We start from the raw sequence: 22867 nt of genomic DNA on the forward strand, positions 1-22867 counted from the left end.
CACCCTGGGATCACGACCTGAGCCGAAGGCAGACGCTCAATGACTAAGCCACCCAGGTGCCCCAAATCCTATGTTTTTAATGTCAAATCCATGCTGTTTACATTACCCAACATTCTCTTTCACTCTTGCTCAAGTTAAAAGTGTAGGGGTCACTGGCACAAATGCCTGTATGACAGATAATATAAATGAGAAAAGCAGACTCAGGTCAGGACAGATAACGTAAATGAGAAAAGCAGACTCGGGTTAGGAGGCGACCCTGGCACTTTGGAAAAGTCTATGCCTGACCTAGAGTGGGCAGTCACTCCTTGGCTTCAGCCAATTGTTGCCACACAGAAATGTAGACACAGTGTTGCCAGACAAGGCACTGAAGCAGATTTCTGGTCACACAGAAATCGCTCAGTCTTTAAAAAATGTTGGCAACTAACACAAATGGTTTAGAAATACTGGAGCTGGCATAGTGGGAGGATAAGGCATCATCCAATTGAAATGGGGTTTTATGATGGAGGGGAAATAGCAGGGAAAGGTGGAAGGTTAGGGGCAGCTTCTGGAGAACCTCGACACGGTCACACTCGAGGAGCTTATCACTTGTCTTCCAGGTCTGAGTAACCACCAAAGGATTTAAGCAAGAAAGGGAAGATAAGAATGGCATTTTTTAGAGTTGATGGGGGCAGGGCTGAGGGTAGGGTGATGAGTTAGAAGTCTTTCAGCTAAGTAAGGGTAAAGGAGAGATGACAAAGGCCTATTTACTTTGTTCTTTCTCCTACCAGACTGTAAACTCCAGGACAGCAGGGCCGGCCCAGCAGCCTTGTGCTTGCTGTGTCTCCAGCACTAAGTACAAAGCCTGCTCCATAAATATTTGTTGAAAGAATGCATTAAAGGGAGGGAGAGGAGGTGAGAGACATTCTGGAGAACTGAGTGAGGGGCTGTAAAGGCCAGTTTCTTTTCCTTAAGCTTCCCCTAGCAGCCTTGGGAAGGGCGTGTCTCAACGAAGAGATCGGAGACACGGGCTTCAAAAACAAAACAAAACAAAAGACTTGGCCGGTTCGATTCCTGGCACTTCACGTGGCCTCTCCTGTCCACAAAAGGAGAAAATGATGAGTGCCTCGAAGGGCTGAAGGGAAGATTAAGCGAAAATTGAGGGATGAGCAATTTCTGTCCTTCCCTAGGTCCAGTATTCCCAAACCACACAGCCAAGGGGGTTTGACCTCAGCTTCCGAACCGGTGGCGATTCCTTTTTGGGTGGGGAGGGAACCGATGAACCCGGCGTCTGTGGGCCTGGCCCTGCCGGGTTCGAGCCCAAAGACGGAGCGCAGCACCGGGGGCTCGGGCCCGCCCAAGCCCTCGCTTCCCCCAGTACCCCCGGTTCCCACACTTTCTCCCCCCTCCAGCTCCGCCCCCTCTTCTCCCACTGCCTCTTTCCGCCCCCTGCCTCCATTTCCGTCCCCCTCCGTGCCCCCCCCCGCCCCGCTCCCGGTCCGCGGCGTCCGGGTCTCCGCACTCCTTCCTCCTCCCTCCGTCAGCGCCCCTCTCGGGCGGCCGGGGCAACCCCGTGTCCCGCTCGCCCAATGAGGAGCCGGCGCAGGGGCGGGGCGGGGCTCGGGCCGGAGCGGAAGTGGTGACCGGAGCGGAAGTGGAGCTGCCGCCACCGCCGCCGCCGATTCCGGAGCCGGGGTAGCTGCTGCCGCCGCCGCTACTGCAGCCGCCGCCGCTGCCGCCTGAGTGGGCTTGGGAAGGAAGCGGTCACCGCGCTCGGAGCTTCGCTCACAAGCGTCTTTGCTTCCTCTTGCCCTCCCCCGGTGAGTGCGGCGCGGGGTCCGCCCGGGGCCCCTGGGGGCCCAAGCGCGAAGGGCCCCCCCCCCCGGCAGCGACCGCCGTGGCGACGCGGGCGACCCGCGGGTGGGCCCCGGGAGGTGGTGGCGCGCAGCTTCCCCGGCCCTGCGCGGCCGTCTGTGGCGCGGGCCCGGCCTGGCCGCGGCCCCTCCCTGTTTCCGGGGCCGGGCCCCTTAGCTCTCGGAAAGGCCCAGGCAGCCCTTGCCGCCTGCGGCCCTGCCCTGCAGGCGGGGTGCGGCTCCATACGGGGTCGCAAGGGACTTTGAGCCGCGGACCCCCGACCCTCCCTCCCCAACTACCTTCGATGCCCGCGCGACCCCTCCCTGCTCCTCGGGCGGCGAAACCCGACCCTTTAAGCCCTGTCACCCCTGCTCCTTGCTTTTTGGTTTCCAAAAATTAAAATTTAACCAAATACGGGCGAGTTTTCGAGCCCCAGGGCCTCTGTTGACCCCCCTCTGGATGGGTAAGGGGTTTAACCTTGGGAGAGAGCAGAGGGAAAAACCCCCCCTCCCACTTTGCAGTAAAGCCATTTCATCATCGTTCGCTGGTTTGGGAGCCTGGCAGGACCCGAGATTTCCTGAGAAGCACAGGGTTGAGGGTTGAGTCAAGAAAATGCATTTGTTGGAACCGATTACTGAGTCAGGCCCGATCTCCAGGAAAAAAAAGATCGGAGGCTGAAAATCGGGAGTGTTTTCCCACGGTATTTACCGTCATTTAATGCCAGCGTCTTTTGTCCTCACCCCAAATTCCCCCATACTGTGTGTTACCACGTTTTTAGGACTGAAATTTGCCTGGTGGCCTCCCTGGTGGTGGGGAAGGGATAGGATTGATTGGGCCCCTTTTCTTCAAAGGATTGAGTATATCTTTGTCTGTTGCAAATGGAGAATGCACGTAATGGGGTTTTCAAAGGTGGCAGTATTGGTAAGACAATTTGCCAACCTTTCCATAAAAATGCATGTCTCTTGTCCTTGTCTTCACTTCTTTTCTTTTTGGTAAGGTTAGATAGCATCAGACTCTGATTTTACTTGCCGGATGTGGGAGACCGGATTTGGCAGGATGATGTTAGGAACATACAAAATCAGGTCGCCAAACAGGATCCAAAAGGAAAGATGAAGGACTTTCAAGATTTTGAAAATTGTCTGCATTTCTCCCTGTGTCTCAGTTGTTCATATGAAACCACACATATAGGCAGTTTATAGAACTGGACACGTGGCTACTCAGCTTTTCGCATTTTCTCTTTGGAAATGTGTATGTATAAATAATGTTTGATTCTTAGTGATTTTCTTCTTGACTGCTTCCAGTGTACCCCATTTCTCAGGAATATCTCAGTTGTCTGAGCCCTCATTTTTCTCGGATCTGTTTCCTTAGAAGCATACAGGAGGGTGAGGGTAAAACCTCTTAGTTTTACTAGACCCAACTTAGAATTTTAGGTGTGGTCTTCCAAATGAAGAGTAATAATCCAGTAGCAACTGCTGAATGATCTTCCTAGTCTCTCTTTTCAGTGAGATAAGAAACCATTAACCCATATTACAGGTGAAGTCTTTATGAGAAATGAGGTAATTTGGCCTAGACCACACGCCTAGTTTTTAGATTGAATATCCTCATTCATCAGGAGCAAATATTTCTGGACTGTCAGCCCCTGGAGTATGGCCCCTACCCTATAATCTGTACATTTCCCATCATGCAGTGCTTGTGTTATGTTGAAGCCATTTTAGAATTGGAGCTCTATAGATCAGGGAGGCAGCCTCCATAAAACCAGGCTGAGCAAATCCCATGATGCTAGTTCCGGAGGCAGAGTCTCCAGAGATTTGAGCCACTGCGAAAAGTGCCTTTTGCTCATTTGGCTGTAGATACAGAAACAAAGAGCACTGGACCTGGAGTCAGATAAATTTGATTCAGGTCTTGCCTGCAGCATTTTCTAACTGTGGGATATTCAGTATGTTACTTAATCTCTGGTTCTTAGTTTATCTCCAGAGTTGTCTTGGGGCCTCTTTACAAACTGTAAACTGTTAAGTATAAGCTTTTGGTTTTGTTTTTTTAATCACAGAATTCACTATTAATGGCTTTTTTTTTCTCAGCTGCATGCTGATGAGACCCATCCCTGCCTTGTATACATGTTGCTTTCAAAAATTGATATGTTATTGTAGAACTTTATTTTGTGTACAGCATCTCCAGTCTTTCTGAGCCTCTTTTCTCATCTGTACAATGCAAATGGTAATAGTCTTTGTTGTGTTCTTGTGATAAACTCAGTAATCAAAATAAGCATTTGGGGTATAGTAGGTGTTTAATAAATATTATTTGACCATATCCGTGAATATGCATAGAGACTAGATAACAGCGTATTGCTGTATAGCATAGACACATAGAATCTATCTGTGATTTATTCAGCAACTGATGAGGTAGCATCAGGGCAAATAGTCTATAATAAAAATAGTATCACGTTGCCTACTATGTGCCAAGCTTTGTTCTAAGCCCTTTACACATACTAACAAAGCCTTCATAACAACCAGTGATAGCTAAGTATTATTAGCCCCATTTTACAGATGAGGAAACTGAGGCAGAGGAGAGTTAAATATTTTTCTCCGGGGTACACACACACACCCCCCACATGCATGTGCACGTACCCACACAGCACAAGGTAAGTAAGTACTGGAGCCAGGAATCAAACCCAGGCAGTCTGGCTTTAATGATAAGTGTCTACCAGTGGTGGAGCATGTTTCATGTGAACACCGTTTAGTCCTTAATTTTTCTTTACATGTATCCATCCTATTGAATGTGTTTGGACAAGAATTTTAGCTATTTTTGAAGATACTTGTGTAATTTATTGGAGGGACTATACTCCTTCTGGCCTGTGGGGATGATACTGCTGGTGTGCATCAGGAAGCAAGCTTGTGAAAAACCCAGTGTTTCTAGCCTTTGCTTCATACTAGGGAGACAGTTCATCAGTTACTTTGTTCCATGCTGATTTATCTAAGACTTGGTTCTTCATCTAACAGAATTTGGTCAGGACTCCCATCACTAATTTTGGTTTATCATACTACTTTTTCTGTAGATTTTTAGATTTTCCATATTTTGTCAGGGAGGAAGAGATGAGGAAATAGTAAATTATAATAGTGAATTATGTCCTATTCGGCTTCCTGTTCTTTTGGTGGCACCAAACTGGGCAATTTTCCTTTGATTAAGGATACCCCAAAATGAACTAAGATTGACTTGTAAAGGGACTTTCCGTTCCTTGGTTCCTACATTTTTCTAGGGAGAGGTGACAGACAATTCACACTAGCGGGGGGGGCAAGAAATTCATTGGATAAAAGCAATTTTTAAGCATTACAACCATCTTGGTCTCCACACGAGTATGGTTCTGGCAGTCATCTGTATGTCATGGGGGAGAAACATAACAGTTGGAGCTGGATTCTAAGGGAATTTTTCTAAGGGGAATACTTAGGGAAGAAAAAGAGACTAAAGTACTTTCTATTTTGGGATACGTGTGCTAAAAGCCAAGTAAGAAAGCTTACTGCTTTCTGGGCTAAAAGATCTTCTAGTATAGGCATAGTTACGTGTTTCTAATATGTACTTATAATGAGTTGAGATTGATTGATGGCCTCAAGAGAACGAGTCATTCCCAGCAGACTGTAGGTTAGAGAGATGACTTTTTTTTTTTAATATGGCCAGTCCTCTCTTATGTAAGTTTCTTCCTGTTAGTTTTATTTCATTGTTTTCCCTAAGAGACCCAGCAGTAAAAAGTTATTTCTGAATGGCCTTGACCTGGACAGAGGTGACAATAAAGTAGATATGAGTCCTGGCCATTGTTACTATTTGCCCGCAAACCTCACCTTAAAACTTATTTGACAGTCTGTTGAGCTTTTGGCATGTGCTGTTTTTAACTTAATTTTGATTTTTAAACTAGATAAATTAAGGCCAATCCCTGAAACCTCACTGTAATAACTGTATTTTTTTTTTTTTGAAAAATTGTCCATTCTGTCTTTCCCAAAAGTAAGCATTGAGAATCATAGTTGATTGTTAGGAGTTAGTGCCACACAGGGGAAAGCGTGTGTGCCCATTTTACCATGTGACCCTGGGCAAGTTACTCTTGGCATCTATAAAAGGGGACAGTGGCACCTACCTCATAGAATGTTTAGGATTAAATGAGTTGATAATAAAGCCCTAGTGCTTTACACATTTGGGTAAACTATAAATGATGGGTATTTTTGTTATGTTTACTGAATCAGCTGGTATGGACTTTTGAAAAGAGATGGACAGAAAGTACTCCAAGGGCTTGTTGAAACTCAGTTCGAATCTGTAAATATAAAAATTGGTAGCTGAGAAATATTAGTCAAAAAGCATAGTATTGTTTCCTGATTGGAGCTGGGGTGGCTCTATTCTAAAGTAGACTAAGGCAGAGGATAAATATAGTCTGTACTTTATAGGTCAGGTGTGGTCTACTTACCTCTGTCCACATAGGAAATAACAGCCTTGTTCACTTCTTTTAAAAAGTGCACCAAGTGATCAAATAGTCATACGCAGCATGGCACGCATTGTGTCACACGTTGCGTACCCAAAGATAAAAGTCTGGGTTCCTACCTTAAGCTCACGGTCCAGTGTGGGAGTCAGTAAAGACATTTACAGTAAACTGTACTAAGTGCTACTTTAGAAATAGGCATAGGTAAGTTAACATATGCCTTTCTTGTAAAAGTCTTTAAAGAAATCCATCTGGATTTAAAAGAAATGAGGCGTGTAGGAAGTGTCCCTTCCCTGGCTGACCACGTTCGTTAGAATTTTGTGTGGCTGCCATTTGAGTGTTTACAGTGTGTAGAGACTTAAGTATTTTGCATCATGAACTGAGTTACTCTTTCCAAGAACCGTATTAAATAGATTTGCCTGTTTTATGCATGAGAAAACAGATCAGGTAACCTATGGCGTTGGTGTATGGTACTGGTAAATTGGGCTGGGTCAGTCCATTATGTAGGTGGGCTCAAAGTTTTTGAACCCTATTCACAGAATTGACCAATGGAGCTGTGTTTATGGATCAGAATTAGCAGATTGTCTAGGATTGATGACCTAACACCAAGAGGTTAGTTTGTTGTCCTGTCTGCTGTTGATTCACAGTGCGTGACCTTGGGCATATCATTCAGTACCTCCATTTTTAAAAGTTTAATTCTGGCTAATTGGACATAATTAACAGTGATACTGAACAACTGATGTGGAAGAGGGAAGAGATTTTGAAGTGGAAGTGAAGTTTGCCTCCACAGTTCTGTGTTTGCTGGACATCAGTGCTAATGATTTTGTATTTAGGACATGCTGTGTTTAATTTTCTAACAGAGAACTGGCAAATGTTTGAATGGAGTTCAGTTTATGACAGGACTGTGAAATTTGTGTGTAGAATGGCACGGAGACATTTTTAGAGTGGGTGTTTTTCAGTGAATAGTTTTCTTTAAGAGCTAGGAGTACTTCACTTTTTCTGGGTAACACCCCCTAACCACCCGGCCCCACTGACTTTCTCAAGTCACTCCTGCTTAGCTTGGCATCTGTTTTTCCTTCAGCAGAGTGACTCCGGAACTGTAACTTTGGCCTTGTGGTGCTGTGGGTGCTGTCTGGAATGGTACGACTGTGAACGCTAGTCAGAATTTATTGTCAGTTCCTTACCCCATGCAAGCTTGTGAGTCTAGATTTTTAAGATGCACCTGTCAGTTTTTTCTCCAGATGCATAACTCTACTCATCTCTTTATCTGCTTTGGCCTTTGATTTTCTCAGTTTCATCTAGAAAAACATACTGTGCTCTTTATTCATACATTGGTGTTCCTTGTACCTACCTGGAGTATCCTTTTTCTCTCCTGGCAGAACCTCTCCAGCCCAGAAAACCAGGGAGGACCCAGCCACTTTTAAACCAAACCTCTTCCCTCTAATTCTAGCTGGTTGCTTCCTCAAGAAGCTTTATAACCCTTAAATATGTGCTGTCTTCTGTTCCTACCAGGGGAGTGTAAGCTCTCAGAGGCGAGCACCACGCTGTTCTAATTGTATTTCTTGTGAATTCTGAGAAAAGTTCCTAGACATACTGGTAGTGTTTTCATTACAGTGGTTTCAACACACATTAAATTATATGCACTACATTTTTATGAAATAGCATAAGAGTAAGAATGTGTTGGAGCGTCTAGATGGCTCAGTCAGTTGGGTGTCCTACTCTTGATTTCAGTTCAGGTCATGATCTCAGGGTCGTGAGATCCAGCCCCGCGTGGGGCTCCACGTACTGAGCGTGGAGTCTGCTTGAGATTATCTCTCCCTCTGTCACCCCCCCCAAAAAAACCCAAACCAAAACAAAAAGGGTAAGAATGTGACTACTGAGCCTTTACTCTGACCAGCATCATCTAGCCATTTTTTTGTACATCCTTGATAACTGCTAATGTTTCCTTTTAACATTTAAGGAAACAGGTTCAGAGAAGTTACTCTAAAAATCGCCTAATTTCTCTTTAGAAGCTGAGATTTGTAGTATGTAGGGCTTTCCTAGAAACATTCCACTCCTGTGTGTTTCATAATGGAGGTTTAGTAATCCTCACACATGATAGATAATGGAATCTTCAATTTTAAATTTCTAGGAAATTATCAAATTCAGTTAAAGCTCAGTATTTCAGAATTGAGCATGGGGCGCCTGGCTGGCTCAGTCAGTAGAGCATGCAACTTTTGATCTCAGGGTTGTGAGTTCAAGCCCCACATTGGGTGTGGAGCCTACTTACAAAAAAAAAAAAAATTAAGCCTCTTCTTTTCCTTGAAAACAAAACATAGCTGAAAGTTCACTACTTCTAAAGGTCACATTTCACAAGGGCATTCTCTTCCTTTGCAAGGCTGCTTTTTTTTTTTTTAATACGGTTTAACAGTGGGTAGTCATTTGTATTTTTATTTTTTCCATCTTATACTTGGATGTCTGCTTCTGGCCCCTGGGAGATGGCCTCTGAGTATCCTGAACCTGGATAAGAGAAATCCCTTAGGCAAAGAATTTTGAAATAGAGGGCCTTGATTGGTTCATAGATAACTCTTATTTCAGCATTTACTGTCAGACTTGAGGTTTTATGTATTTGAAGGAAATTCTGTTATTTCATGGGCACCTTTAGAATTATTTTTCATAATTTTTTTTAGGGGTGTTTTACGAAAATAAAATACTTTTGCACATCTTTTTCTCCTTTTTCCGATTATATGTATCTCTTTAACAGATCTATGACATTAAATGTCTTCTTTAGACAACCACATAGTCTTGGACCAACTGTTCCTCTTAACCTCTCCCCTATTAGATATTTAGATTGTTTCCAGTTTTTCACTAAGCATTGCTGATTTAACCAGCACATGCTTCCCATTCCTCTGAAGTGCTGCATCCAGTGGCTTAGAACAGATAGACACCCATCATCATCCTGTGGCTGTGCTTGAGAACTGTTCGGAGGCATCTCTGTGTCTTCCAGATTTGTGCCCAGCACAAGGAAAAGTTTGCTCTGGTGTCTTTGTGCTATTAGTGCCAGGCCTGATGGTGAAACTGCAGTCTTTTAAGGTTTTTTAGGAGGCAAATAAAGGCTCTCTTGCTGAGGTTTTTCTTGGTGTAGGACGTTGGTTGAAAGTTAGAAGAAAAGTAGGTCCTGATTATAAACCATCACTTGTTAGCATTCAGTTCAAGAAAATTCAATTAGGAACTATTGGGTAAAAGTGTTACAGTTTGAGGCTATTGAAGGGTGGAGTCTTATCTAGGAATGTTAACGTTAACACTGTAACATACTCACTTCCTGTAGGAGATGAATCTAGACTTGCTTTCCTTTTCATGGGTTGTATGTTAAGTAAGTTAAGAATCCCAGCTCACGCTGTGGTCTGAAACAGTGATGTGTAGGTCCTGTGAGATGAATAATAGTACTTCGATTTGGTTTGCATGATGCATTTTTAAAAAAGATTTCCTTTAATTACCTGCATCTCCTCTTCACAGCACGTCTTCTGAGGAGGGTGCTGTATCTCCAGTGTACAGATCGGAAGGCTGACGATGAACAAGTGCCCATGGCTTTGTAGTACACATCCCTCTCTTAGACCTAGTTGTGCTGCCTTTCTGCTCTTCCGCATACAGCTGCCCTGGGTTCTTTCTGCTCTCTCAGTACTGATTTGTTGAGAAAATTTACAGGGGCGCCTGGTTGGCTCAGTCGGTTTAGGCGTCTGCCTTTGGCTCAGGTCATGATCCCAGGGTCTTGGGATCGAGCCCCTCATTGGGCTCCCTGCTCAGCGGGGAGTCTGCTTCTCCCTCTGCCTCTCCCCTCCAGCTTGTGCTTTCTCTCCCACCCTCTCTCTCTCTCTCTCTCTAATCTTTAAAAAAAAAAATACAGCTACTTATCTGAGCATTAGTTTTGTGCTTGGCACAGTGTGAGACCTTAAATGAGAAACACATGTGAAGCTTTCCTTTGAGGACATATACACGTGGAACTGCTTGTAAAAGGACACTACTCCTTGTCTGTACCAGCAAACATGTAGTGTAGGCCCTGGACGGTGGGATAGGCTACAGGTGCACTTGGATTCACAGGCTGGTACCTCAGTGGGGGGGCCGGGGTAACCATGGAAGATTTTTTAGCCAGTTGGATGGATAGAGTTTGCATAGGCAGGAAGTAAATGGGAGAGCATTCTAGATGAAGAAACTAGAAAAGCAATTTCAGGGGTGTTTGAGTGTGACATTTATAGGGTATTCGAGATGTCCAGCTGGAGAGAAAGGTACATTTTGGAGTGTGGCCAGTGATAAAGCCTGACAGGTATGGAGGAGCCAAAATCATGAAGGACTTTGAAGGCCAGGCAGAGTTTAGATGGAGCTGCCCAAAAGAGAGTCATTCAAGGTGAGTGAGCGAGGGTGACGGCAGGACTAAGAGTCACTTTGTTTTTCTTCTTTTTTTTTTAATTGAAGTATTGTCAATACGCAATGTACATTAGTTTCAGGTGTACGAGATAGTGATTCGACAAGTCGGCGTGTTAATTCTGTGCTCACCCAGATGTAGCCACCGTCCGTCACTGTACAGTGCGGTTACAGTACCACTAACAACATTCCCTGTGCTGCACCTTTGACTGAGTAATTTTGAAGTAGGGTGAAGGAATACAAAACATGGGGTTTTAATGTGCTTGTAAAGAACAGGTGCTTTGAATTATTTGAGCAGAGAGAAAACTGCCAAATTTGCAGTTTTATTCTTTCATTTGGGGATCTGTTCATTCAGCAGATGCTTGTTCATACTAATTATGTGCAAGACAGTGTGGGAGATCTGCCCGGAAGAGTTGATGGTGTGGCGAGGGACTTCAAGATATATACAAATAATTTTAGTACTGGAGAAATGTGATAGGACGTTAAGAGAGGTATAGATGAAATGCTTTGTTGAGAGTATATTACAATTTCCACATGTGACACTAGCTACCTGTGGCTTGTGGCTATCATATGAGACATCTCCAGTTTAGCGGCTTAAGAAAGGCTTCATGAAGGGGATGGCACTTGAGCCCTGCTGTGAAGAATTTTGTATGCTGAGTAAATGGGAAAAGACATTCCAGGCAGAGGGAGTGGCTTGGTGAGCAAAGACAAGGAGACAGAAAAGCAGACTGTAAGAAAACCAGTTTGGCAGAAGCACAAATTGTGTGGAAGGCATGTTTTGGCAAAAGTCGAGGAAGTTAGGTTGGAAAATCTTCAATGACAGGAGGGAATCTGACTATATCAGCAGGAGGGAACTTTAAAGAATTTTGAGCAGGAAGTGACTCGATCAAGCTTTTAAGAATGGGTCTGATCATAAAGACATGAAGGAGACTACAGGTAGTGGGTCTAGGGAGAGGGTGAATGGGAGGCTTAGTGCAGATGTAGAACTAGGAACAATTCCAGATCTCCCTTGTCTCCTGCCTTCCTCCAAACTGCTGGGTGTTGTGTAACCCATTTCCTGTTGAAATTGGTCTAGCTGCTTCAAAATCCGTGTTATATAAGTCAAAAGTTATGTAAGCAGTAGGCATCAGGACATTTAGCTGCGGATTTTGTTTGTTGTAGTTGGTGTGTGTGTGTGTGTGTGTGTGTGTGTGTGTGTGTGTGTGTGGAATTAAATTTTTTTTAAACAGACGGATACATTTTTTAAGGCATGCATTTGGTCTTACCATATCATTATGGCACTCAATGTCCAAGGGCTCTTCCATTGATCCTGAAGAATCTTAAAATGGTTGGCCCCCCAAACAGGCCACATTTGATTTTGAGAGAAATAGGGCATGTACCTTTGGGAGCTCCCAAGGAGTAGTCAGGATTCTCCAGAGAGGTGTGATTTAACTTTCAGTGTTTGGGAGGGGAGCTTAATTGGGGGGCCTGGTAAGGCCAAAGAGTTTCATGGCATTTTTAGCAGTGTTGATCCTTTGTATTTCTCTATTACTCTTTTATAACCCTGCATGGGGCTCTGAATTGGCTTTTGGCCAGTACTTTATTAATCGGAATCTTTCCTGGTAATAGTTGCGCAGGTGCTGTTGGATGAACTTTGGAATGGGCCACTGAGTGACTGCTAACTTTGAATTTGTCTGCAGACTGGACATTTCTGAAGTTGTGTGAAAGTTAACTTCTGTCTTCTCACTTTGAGGAGCAATGAAGTAGGATTATCTGCTGCTGGAGGTTGTATCCTGACTGAAAGACTTAGTGGTCAAGAAAGTTAGACATAAACTGAGAAAGTATGTAATTTGAAGCCGAAGAATGGTGTCCTTTTGATGTACCTTTTTTTTTAAGATACTGTTTATTTGTCAGAGAGAGAAAGAATGCACACAAGCAGGGGGAGCAGCAGGCTCCCCGCTGAGCAACAAGCCCGATGCAGGACTCGATCCCAGGACTCTGGGATCATGACCTGAGCTGAAGGCAGACACTTAACCAACTGAGCCACCCAGGCATCCCTTTTTTTTTTTTTTTTAAGATTTTTATTTATTTATTTGACAGACAGGAAGAGAGGGAACACAAGCAGGGGGAGTGGGAGAGGGAGAAGCAGACTCCCCACTGAGCAGGAAGACCGATGCGGGGCTCGATCCCAGGACCCTGGGATCATGACCTGAGCTGAAGGCAGACGCTTAACCAACTGAGCCACCCAGGTGCCCCCCTTTTTTTTAAGATTTTTATTTATTTATTTGACAGACAGCGAGAGAGGGAACACAAACAGGGGAAATGGGAGAGGGAGCAGCAGGCTCCCTGCTGAGCAGGAAGCCCGATATGGGGCTCCATCCCAGGACCCTGGGATCATGACCTGAGCCGAAGGCAGACGCCTAACAAACTGAGCCACCCAGGCGCCCCAGACGCCCCTTTTGATGTACTTTTCTCAGAGTAGAGTAGGCTGTGTTGTGGCAACAAACAGCACCAACATCTCAGTGACTTCACCCAACAGATTTCTTTTTCACACTGCCATGGCCAGTGCCAGCCTGTAGGAGTCTCTGCACAACAGTCCCTCAGGGACTCAGGCCGCAGGCGCTATAGCACACCGTCGAGAGCACATGGCCTTCCAGGCACCTGATGTCAGAGAAGAGAGCCTGGCCAATGACACACAGGCTTTTCACAGTTTTCTCCTGGAAATGGCTTCATTTCTGCTGTTTCATGACACAGAACTCACCCTGTGACCCATCCTGAGTGCCTGGGGGCTGCCAGGAAATGTAGGAGAGCAAGTGGAATGTTTCGTGAGGATTATTATCTCTGTTGTAGTCTCATTCCAGTGACGTGGGTGAAGATGTCAGGCAGATCAGGTGAGACTCGCTTCACTGAGTGGAAGCTTAGAATTGGCAAGCCTTATGCAGGACGCAACTCAGGTATGACTTAGATAATAAGCCATGGGAAGAAAAATAGGATTCCTGGACTTAGAGAACCAACTCCTTCTCAATTGTTTAGATTTGGGGGAGATCTTACCATTGTGCTCCATCTAATAAAACAGTTTCATGTGGTAGGGCCCTGTCTGTAGGATTTCTCACTTGAAAATACAGAAATGACTTCAGGCAAAACCATTTTGTGAGGAGAGGGCAATACTTCTTTTGCTATTTTATTTTATTAAATATTTATTTGGCAGGAGGGAGGTGCAGCAGAAGGTGAGGGAGAAGCAGGCTCCCCGCTGAGCAGAGAGCCGGATGCGGGGCTCGACCCCAGGACTCCGGGATCATGACCTGAGCTGAAGGCAGCCACTTAACTGAGCCACCCAGGCACCCCTTCTTAAGCTATTTTAAAATTATTAATTGTTTTCAGTCTTAAATTGTGATACTGTGTATATTGTAACGAAAGAATTTGGGGTTTTGTGGGGGTTTTTTTAAAGATTTTATTTTTAAGTAATCTCTACACCCAACATGGGGCTCAAACTCGTGACCCCGAGATCAAGAGGTGCATGCGCTACTGACTGAGCCAGCTAGGTGCCCCTGTAAGAATTTGTTCTAAGAATACTGATACTTCTGCTACTATTTAAAGTAGTATTTACCGTATTATGCTTCAAGATAGTAGTGTATTTTTACACTGTGGCACAGATGGAGACATCGAAATTTAAATTTACAGTGCATAAAACTTATTGGTTAACAAATTTTTTTAGCTGCATATTATCCAAAAATTAATGCATTCTCTCTAAATGGTTATTATTATTATAGTGGGGAATTGACTAAGGTGAGGTGAATAATTGGAGGGGTATTTCCTGATCGGTGTATAGAGGATTTGGTAAGCTGAAGTCACTAAAATTTTTGTCTACTTCAGAAAAATTTTTAAATGAACTCAATTATGGTTTGAAGTTACATCTTGAAAATACTCCTATCTCTTACAGCCTGTACCATATAGAAAATTAGTGCCTGATAATTTGTACCTAATACTCTAAACTTCCCAAAGCACCTTTACGGAGATTAGATCATTTTTCTCACAGCAGCCCCACGGAGAGTAGGTAATGTTCTTACTTTCCAATAAGGAAATTGAAGTTCTCAGAGGTTAAGTGATGTGACCAAGGTCATACTCCACTTGCAAGTAGCAGAGCTGGTGCTAGAAAGAGCCAAATCAGCCTGCCTTTAGTTTATGCTCCTGTCTACAGTGTGTCTTCCAACTTAGCAAATTGCAGAAGATAACACAAAAATGGCTCCTATTTTTTTAGATTCCTACTGCTTGATGGGCACTGCCAGATGTAACATTTAAAGTCCTGTCTTTGCTTTAAGATTGAGGCAATCCTCAGACTTAAGGTGTTTTTCCTGATACTGTGGGGGAAAACCAGATTTGGCCAAAACCAGACAATTCCTGAAAGAAGTTAAGGAAGTGTATTTAGCATAAGCTTCTAAAGAAATAAGTTCTTCAGCAGCCTGCATGTGTTGGGGACGCAGATCAGGTTCGTGGGGACAGAGAGACTGGAGTCTGCGGTCTCTTAGCATTGTTGCCGGGCACAACCCTTGCCTTCTCTGAACCTCCGTTTCGTCACCTCGAGAGAGGGGGGAAGGGATTGTTGTGAACATATCTTCCTTTAGACTGTTGGGAAAATTAAGTGGCAAAACAATTAGCAAGGTACTTAGCCCCGTAAGTGCTCACGTTCAGTATGGCGGAAGGCATTTGCAAGTACACGTTTCATATTTACACATGATTCTTGCCAGACGGGTTGGAAGGAGGTTCACACGTGCATTTCCAGGGCCCTGAAGCCTGACACTTGCTTCTCTCTCTCTCTCTCTCGCTCCTGTTCTAGGGAACGACCATGGATAAAAGTGAGCTGGTACAGAAAGCCAAACTTGCCGAGCAGGCTGAGCGCTATGACGACATGGCTGCGGCCATGAAGGCCGTCACGGAACAGGGGCACGAACTCTCCAATGAGGAGAGAAATCTGCTCTCCGTCGCCTACAAGAACGTGGTGGGTGCCCGCCGCTCTTCCTGGCGCGTCATCTCCAGCATTGAGCAGAAAACCGAGAGGAATGAGAAAAAGCAGCAGATGGGCAAAGAGTACCGGGAGAAGATAGAGGCCGAACTGCAGGACATCTGCAATGATGTTCTGGTAAGAGACCAGGGTTTCGGTTTCCAACGGCGATTTCCAAACAGTATTAACGTAACGTTCAAATGCAAACTCTCCAGTGGCTCATGAGAGAAAGGTGTCTGAATATACTGGAAAGCTGCAGTCGGAACTGATTTTTAAGCATATGATGTGATTTTTCTCACCTCCTATTTGATCAGAGGTTGCTCATCACAAATGGGGTATTTTCCTCTCCCTTCAAAAAGACCTGTGACAAACAGGAGCGTTGCATCCACATCCCTCCATCTTTTCTTTAGAAATTGAGTGCACATAGGCAGGCTCTCAGGTAGGTGCAGCCACAGATGGGCTGTTCTGTGGCCAAGCCGTGATGTCCTCTCCAGCCGGGGAGGCGGGAGCAAGAAGCCAAGCTCCCGGTCACTCTCTCCCAGTCATGTCCGCACAGTGTAAGGTCCTGAAAGTAAGCGACGTCTGTCAGTTCGGCCTGCGTTCCAAAGCCAAATCAAAAATGGTCTGGGGATCGTCCTCTTCTGGGTTTTATATAAGCCTTAGTCAGATGATTGATTCGTAACTATTTCGCTTTGGCCACAGTCTGGGGTTGGACGGGAGGGGTGCGTATCCTAGAGCAAATCATGATCATATTGTCTTTCCCTCACATCCTGAGCCCACTGGGAACTTTCTTTTTCTTCCAGGTGAAATCAGGTAAAAATGAACGGTAAGGGCTGCTTTGAAGGGAAAAGGAATTCACACTTGTGGATCTACCTCCTCCCCTGCTGGCTGCCTCTCCGAATTACTGCCCATGACACCTTTCTTTTGAAAACCAGTACAAAGTTTGTCAGCCATCAGGCAGTACTCCTCCTCCCTAAACCATAAGGAGTTACACCCTGTCTGTCTGCACAAAGAGTATTAAAATGACTACTGCCCCTTGCATCTTCTCACTTTGATTGATTAAGTCCCCTTACAACTAAGCTTTTGCATTGAGCTGCTCTTATTAGACTCGTGGTGTAAGAGTATCACGGCTAAATTTGTTGCCTGTTGGTAATTTGGGGGTTTGTTAATGGTGCACTAATTCCTGAATGTTAGGTACATCTGGTATTCAGATGAAGTATGGCATGCATTCCAAGGGCAAGAAAGTTCCATAATTCCTGAAATGTAGACCAGCTTTTAAGAGCATCTGAAAGAATGTGAAGAAAAGCATGGTACTTACTGCCTCTTAACCAGTTTTTCAGGATGCCACATTCTAAAACAACTCTTCGAAAATATTGCTCTGTATACGAAGCTTGGACTCCTTCAGAACTGCTTTTGTTGTAAGCATAAATGTTTAAAGGAATTTATTATTAATAATAGTATTAGCTACTTTTTGAGTGCTTACTACGTGCCAGGCATCGTGTTAAGCGCTTTATGTACACTAGCTCATTTATCCTCATAACTACCCTAGAAGATGGCTGTTGTGCTTCCCCATTGTATAGCCGGGAAAACTGAGGCTCAGGGTGCTTAAATCTTTTGTCCAGGGGCACAGATGGTAAGCAGCAATGGAGGGATTTCTACCCAGGTCTGATTGATTTTCGACTTAGTTTTTGGCAGTTTTGCTCTATTATCACCTTTTTCCTCCCCAAAGAAAGATTTTTTTTTTTTTTTAAATTACAGAAATAATACAGGTTCATGGTTTTAAAAAAGGGGGCGGGGGGTGACCAGGCAGACGAGTGTAAGTCAGAAAGTAAAAAAATCATTTCTAATCCTATCATATAGAGAATCATTATTAACATATTGATAAATATCCCTCAAGAGTTTTCCCTTATGTATTTGTGTGTACACATACATATTTTAATATTAAAATAGGATTCATGTGGTACTTACGATCTTTTTGTTTCACTCAGACTTCTTTTGAGAACCTTTCCATGTTACCGGTGTAGTTCTGCATCATCATTTTTAAGGCCTTACGTGGCATTCCATTGTATGGCTATACTTTAATCAACCCCCTGTGGATGGTCAGAGTGATTTTTAACTGAAGAATACAGGCATCTGCTGTTAGGACCTGGGCTAAAAACCACTTAAAAGCTTTGGATGCAAATTATGTTTTGTTTTTTTTTTTTTTAATCTTCAAAATTATTTAGAAGTGGTAGTGTGTCTTGAATCTCAAACATAGTTTTAACATCTTGTAAATAATATTTCCAGATTCTTAACAGAATGTGAATCATTTTTTAGGAGCTGTTGGACAAATATCTTATTCCCAATGCTACACAACCAGAAAGCAAGGTGTTCTACTTGAAAATGAAAGGAGATTATTTTAGATATCTTTCTGAGGTGGCATCTGGAGATAATAAACAAAGTAAGTAACTTTTTTTTTCTTTAAGAAATTTGACCAATAGTGGAGCCAGTTCTCCTTAATAATTTTAAACAGTTTTTGCTTTGTTTACCATAGATACGAACGTCACAGTACTGAGAATTTAAAAGACCATTAGCATTATGCGGACCTGTGGTTAGCAGGTCAGCATAACGGGGGTGGACAAATCAGTGTATCTAAGGGGAAAGTGCAGGGAACATTAAAAGTGTGATGCAGTATTTAAAGAGATCTTTTTCTTTCTTTTTTTTTTTTTAAGATTTTATTTGTTTATTTGACAGAGAGATAGCGAGAGAGGGAACACAAGTAGGGGGAGTGGGAGAGGGAGAAGCAGGCTTCCCACCGAGCAGGGAGCCCCATGCAGGGCTCGATCCCAGGACCCTGGGATCATGACCCGAGCCAAAGGCAGACGCTCAACAACTGAACCACCCAGGCGCCCCTAAAGAGATCTTTTTCTTAAAAAAACAAACAAACAAAAAACAACTTTTTCTTGAGGATTATCCGGTATCTCTGTTTTTATTTTTTATTTTATTTTATTCTATTTTTAAAGATTTTATTTATTTGACAGAGAGAGACAAAGCAAGAGAAGAAACACAAGCAGGGGGAATGGGAGAGGGAGAATCAGGCCTCCCGCAGAGCAGGGAGCCCAACGCGGGGCTCTATACTAGGACCCTGGGATCATGGGTCATGGGTCGAGCCAAAGGCAGACAGACGCTCAAAGACTGAGCCACCCAGGTGCCCCGATATCTCTGTTTTTAGAAGTAAAACTTTAAAATGTCTGATAGTACAAAACCACCATAGTAAATAGTGATTCGTTTTCTTTTATCACATAAGCGTTTTGTGATGGTGAGAACTACAACTCTGCTTTATTAAGTGCCTACTCTGTGCCAAGTATTTTAGTCTCATTTATTCCTTACACATTCTAGGAGTTCCGGTGGGGATCTGCCCGTTTTTCTGATGAGGAAACCAAGGCTCACGGAGGCTTTCACTTATTCCAAGATTCACATTTAGTGAATGAGTGTTGGGAATTCGAGTTTGAGTTTGTTGACTCTATAAAGTCCATGATTCTTCCCCTGGAGCATATTGTTTCCCATGTCCTATCTTGTTAAAGGTTATTTTTGCTTTCCCCCAAAGCATTTAATGCAGTACTTGGCTTAGAATAAACATGTAACAGATGGTTGTTAATCAGATGGTGGAGACACTGACCCCTTGTTTGATCAGTCCTCATTCCTGCGTGCTGTGGTAAAATAACTGGATGGTCATCCAGCATGTGATGACCTAGGAAAGAACCTCCCCTTTAATGTTCTTATCTTTCTTATAGCCACTGTGTCGAACTCCCAGCAGGCTTACCAGGAAGCATTTGAAATTAGTAAGAAAGAAATGCAGCCTACACACCCAATTCGACTTGGCCTGGCACTGAATTTCTCAGTCTTCTACTATGAGATTCTAAACTCTCCTGAAAAGGCTTGCAGCCTGGCAAAAACGGTGAGAAAGACCCTCTGTGGTTTCTGATGGTAGTAAAACACTGCTTGTGTGTGTGTGGTGGTTGTTTTTTTTTAATAACTTCTTTTTATTGCCTGAATTTAACAACTCATTGTCCTAGATCTCTCTGAAGATGTTCTGGAGAGAGGAGTAGATCTTTTGTGACATAAATACAGACCTATCACTTTTTGATTTCTTCTCAACATCTCCTGCTGATTTTTGTTTTCGTTGTGTAATTACTGGTTTGGGGGTCGTTGTGGAAAAATCAGGGGGAAGGTAGTGTGTTGTTTCTTGTCAAGCTTTGGGCTCTGTAGGCCTCCAATATGTATTGTAGTCCTTGTACTGAGATTTGAAGTTACAGCTGTACGAAAGAACTCAGACCAGGTTTTCTTTGTGCTGGGTTACCTCCTATCTTCTATTAATTCAGCCGCCTTTTCTACATATTTTTTAGTCTTTCAACATGCACAGTGTTATTTAAATTTTTTTTTTATTTTGGAAAAAGTACGTGAAATGAATTCTCTAAGGTCTGTCACTTAATTGAATCAGATTTAGTGGTGTGAACTTCTGTTTTCCCTTTATTCCTTGTATCCAGACCTTTTGAGTTTTAGTAAAGAAAGAAAAGGATTACCAGAAGTATCTTTGGCAATTAAAAAATTATGTGGATTTGTGCTGGGTTGACAGTAATACCTGCTATCTTGTCACATACAGTGAAGTTCTTATCTGGGAATTTTTTGTCATTGTTGGTTGGTGCTTTATAAACATGCATTATCTGTTGAAACAACTAGCAAACAAGGTCATTAATAATAGCCTCAGTTCCCCCAAAGTAATGTACAGGAAAAGAAAGTATATTCACTTGTTAACAGAAAAAAATTGGGCTAAACTAGCTCGAGAGAACCTGTGACAGTCAGCTAAAGGCTCTTTGTTGTAGGCATTTGATGAAGCAATTGCTGAATTGGATACACTGAATGAAGAGTCTTACAAAGACAGCACCCTGATCATGCAGTTGCTTAGGGACAATCTCACAGTAAGTACTGCTGGTTTACAACACTGCTTTTGGAGGGTTTAGAGTCTTGTTCCTATCACCCACCTAAGAATTCATTATTGCCTAAGACTTGAGGGGATTTGTACCCTGTAAGTAGTTAAATGTACTAAATTGTTAAATTGGTTGTAAATGACTGCTAAAGTTTTGGCCTTCGCAGTTCTTGCGGCCTGCAGTAAGACAGTAAGAATTTGAAGCAGTTAAGTGAGATAAGGTGGTCCAGACTGGACCTACCTCCCTGAGTGCATTTTAGGAGCCCTGTTTTGATTAGAGCTCTGTTTTTCTCTTGCAGCTGTGGACGTCGGAAAACCAGGGAGATGAAGGAGATGCTGGGGAGGGAGAGAACTAATGTCTGTTGTGCTTCGTGATCTGTTCAATGTCACTCTGTACCCTCCACATATATCCCTTTGTGCGATAAAAAAAAAAAAAAAAAAGAGTCGTACGTCGACTTTCAATTTTTCACAGCCTCAGCCTAGCAAAATGGTCCATGGGATAAACAGCTGGTGTTTGTATCTGAAACTCAGATTGGTCACATAAATGCCACGGCATTCTGAAATTTTGATTTTGATTAACATTGATAGGATTACTGTGTGTTGAATTTTTTTTAAACTGAACACTGTGATTATGGGGTTTTGTAACTTAGCAGAACTCTTACTGGTAGAAAAACTAGACCTGAATTATGTGTAACTTTTTGGAAAGTTTAATCTGATATCAAACTAGTCACTGAAATAACAGTTCCATTGTAAAGTTGTACAGAAAGTTATAGAGATTATATTGGGACGTGGAGTGAGACACCCGTCCTGTGACATTCAAATGTGACAGCAACTCACAGTAGTTCTGCCTGTTTTGGGGGGATTACAGACACTTGGCCAGTTTGGGCTGTTGCCCCTCGAAAGTTCATGACTGCAGATGTCCACAGTGTCTTCCTCTGAGTAAACTCGAAGCCTGAAATGGAAACTCCTTGTGGCAGATAATTGGGTTTTGACACCAGGAAAAGGTCCAGTGTTCCTAGAACACGTGACTGACACCCCTTTCCCACAGCCATCTTACTGATTTGCAACTTGTGCTCCAGTAGTGGAATCTGTTTTCCTTGTAACCAGGACCTGAAGAAGAAAAAAGCCGTGTATCTTATGAATGGCCTTATCTGTTTTCCTGGGTAATACCTTTAAGAGTCATGTTCTGCAGAGATTGCCTTTCACTTAAGAAGTACTCAGTCTTTGGGTGCTTCCTAGCTTGGGGCTTTTAAATTTTGAAATCAAACATTCTTCCCACTGTCCTTTTTGACTGTTGACTTTGGTTTTTCTTTTCCCTCTTTAAGTTTCTGTCCTGTTTCCTTACATTTTTTTCTTTTTGAATTCTGTCGTTGTCTTCTGTTCTTTGTTTAATACTGTTTGGGCAGGGTGGGGGCCTCAAGGGAGTGAGCAGAGATGGTGAGCACTTTGGTCAGCAGGCCTCGCTTCAGAGTTGAGAAGAGCTTCCAGCACACAGCTCTGGCTTCCTCCGGTTCTCAGCACGCTTGTTGTTCTTCAGTCAGACCGAGATTGAATCAAAAAAGTGTTTTTAAATACCCATGATTTCTCCCTGTGTTGCAGCCAGCCCTGATAACGCTTGTTAGTACCTGTCACCAGATCTCCCAAGTGTGTTCCTCCAGCCAAGTTCACAGACCTGTTTGAACAAGACCCTATAAAGCAGGGAAGTTGCATGAACACCACAGTGGGGAGAGTCCAGAATAGCCAGGCCTACCAGTCTCACAGTACCCCCTCTCCCTTAAACATTCCATGTAGCTGTAGTGTCCACCTGTTTGTCCATCTGCTGAAATGAGAAAAGAAACATTCATGCACTGATTTAAAACCAAAAAAAAAAGAAAAAAGAAAAAAAATCCCTCCCCCCTTTCTAGCTGAACAAAAATGTGCAGTTAATACTTGGCGCTTGAAAATGCAGTAGTGAATGTGGAACGAGCCTGTCTGTATATCTGGTAGCTCTTTCTTGCTTCCGTTTTTCCTTACCAGTATTCTGCCTCACGTTTGCTTCTGTGACGGTTATATTGCCTAGCAAGCACTCCTGTGGTTGTGAAAATAGTATAGCAAAAGAAAAAGAAAAATCCCCGGTTATTGATGTACTAGATTTGTGTATGTCTTTTAAACAGTTCTAGTTTCCACCTTAACACGGAATAATCAGGAAAAGTGTAAAAATTCAAAAGTGAAATAAAAAATTTTATCAGTTGCCTGTGAA

General features: G+C 43.4%; 1 protein-coding gene across 1 annotated transcript; it reads left to right on the plus strand.

Moving 5' to 3' along the window:
* Positions 1 to 1621: 1621 nt before the first annotated feature.
* Positions 1622 to 22867, plus strand: YWHAB (tyrosine 3-monooxygenase/tryptophan 5-monooxygenase activation protein beta). Its single transcript, XM_028121877.2, has 6 exons — positions 1622 to 1796; positions 15498 to 15800; positions 17979 to 18102; positions 19436 to 19599; positions 20525 to 20620; positions 20928 to 22867. Exons 2-6 carry the CDS (start codon positions 15507 to 15509, stop codon positions 20982 to 20984), a joined length of 735 nt encoding a protein of 244 aa, XP_027977678.1. The 5' UTR covers positions 1622 to 1796; positions 15498 to 15506; the 3' UTR covers positions 20985 to 22867.

The sequence above is a fragment of the Eumetopias jubatus genome, unplaced genomic scaffold, assembly GCF_037043125.1.
Source record: "Eumetopias jubatus isolate StellerSeaLion01/CBP00866 unplaced genomic scaffold, mEumJub1_p1.0 scaffold_9, whole genome shotgun sequence".
In the NCBI taxonomy this organism is placed as follows: Eukaryota; Metazoa; Chordata; class Mammalia; order Carnivora; family Otariidae; genus Eumetopias; species Eumetopias jubatus.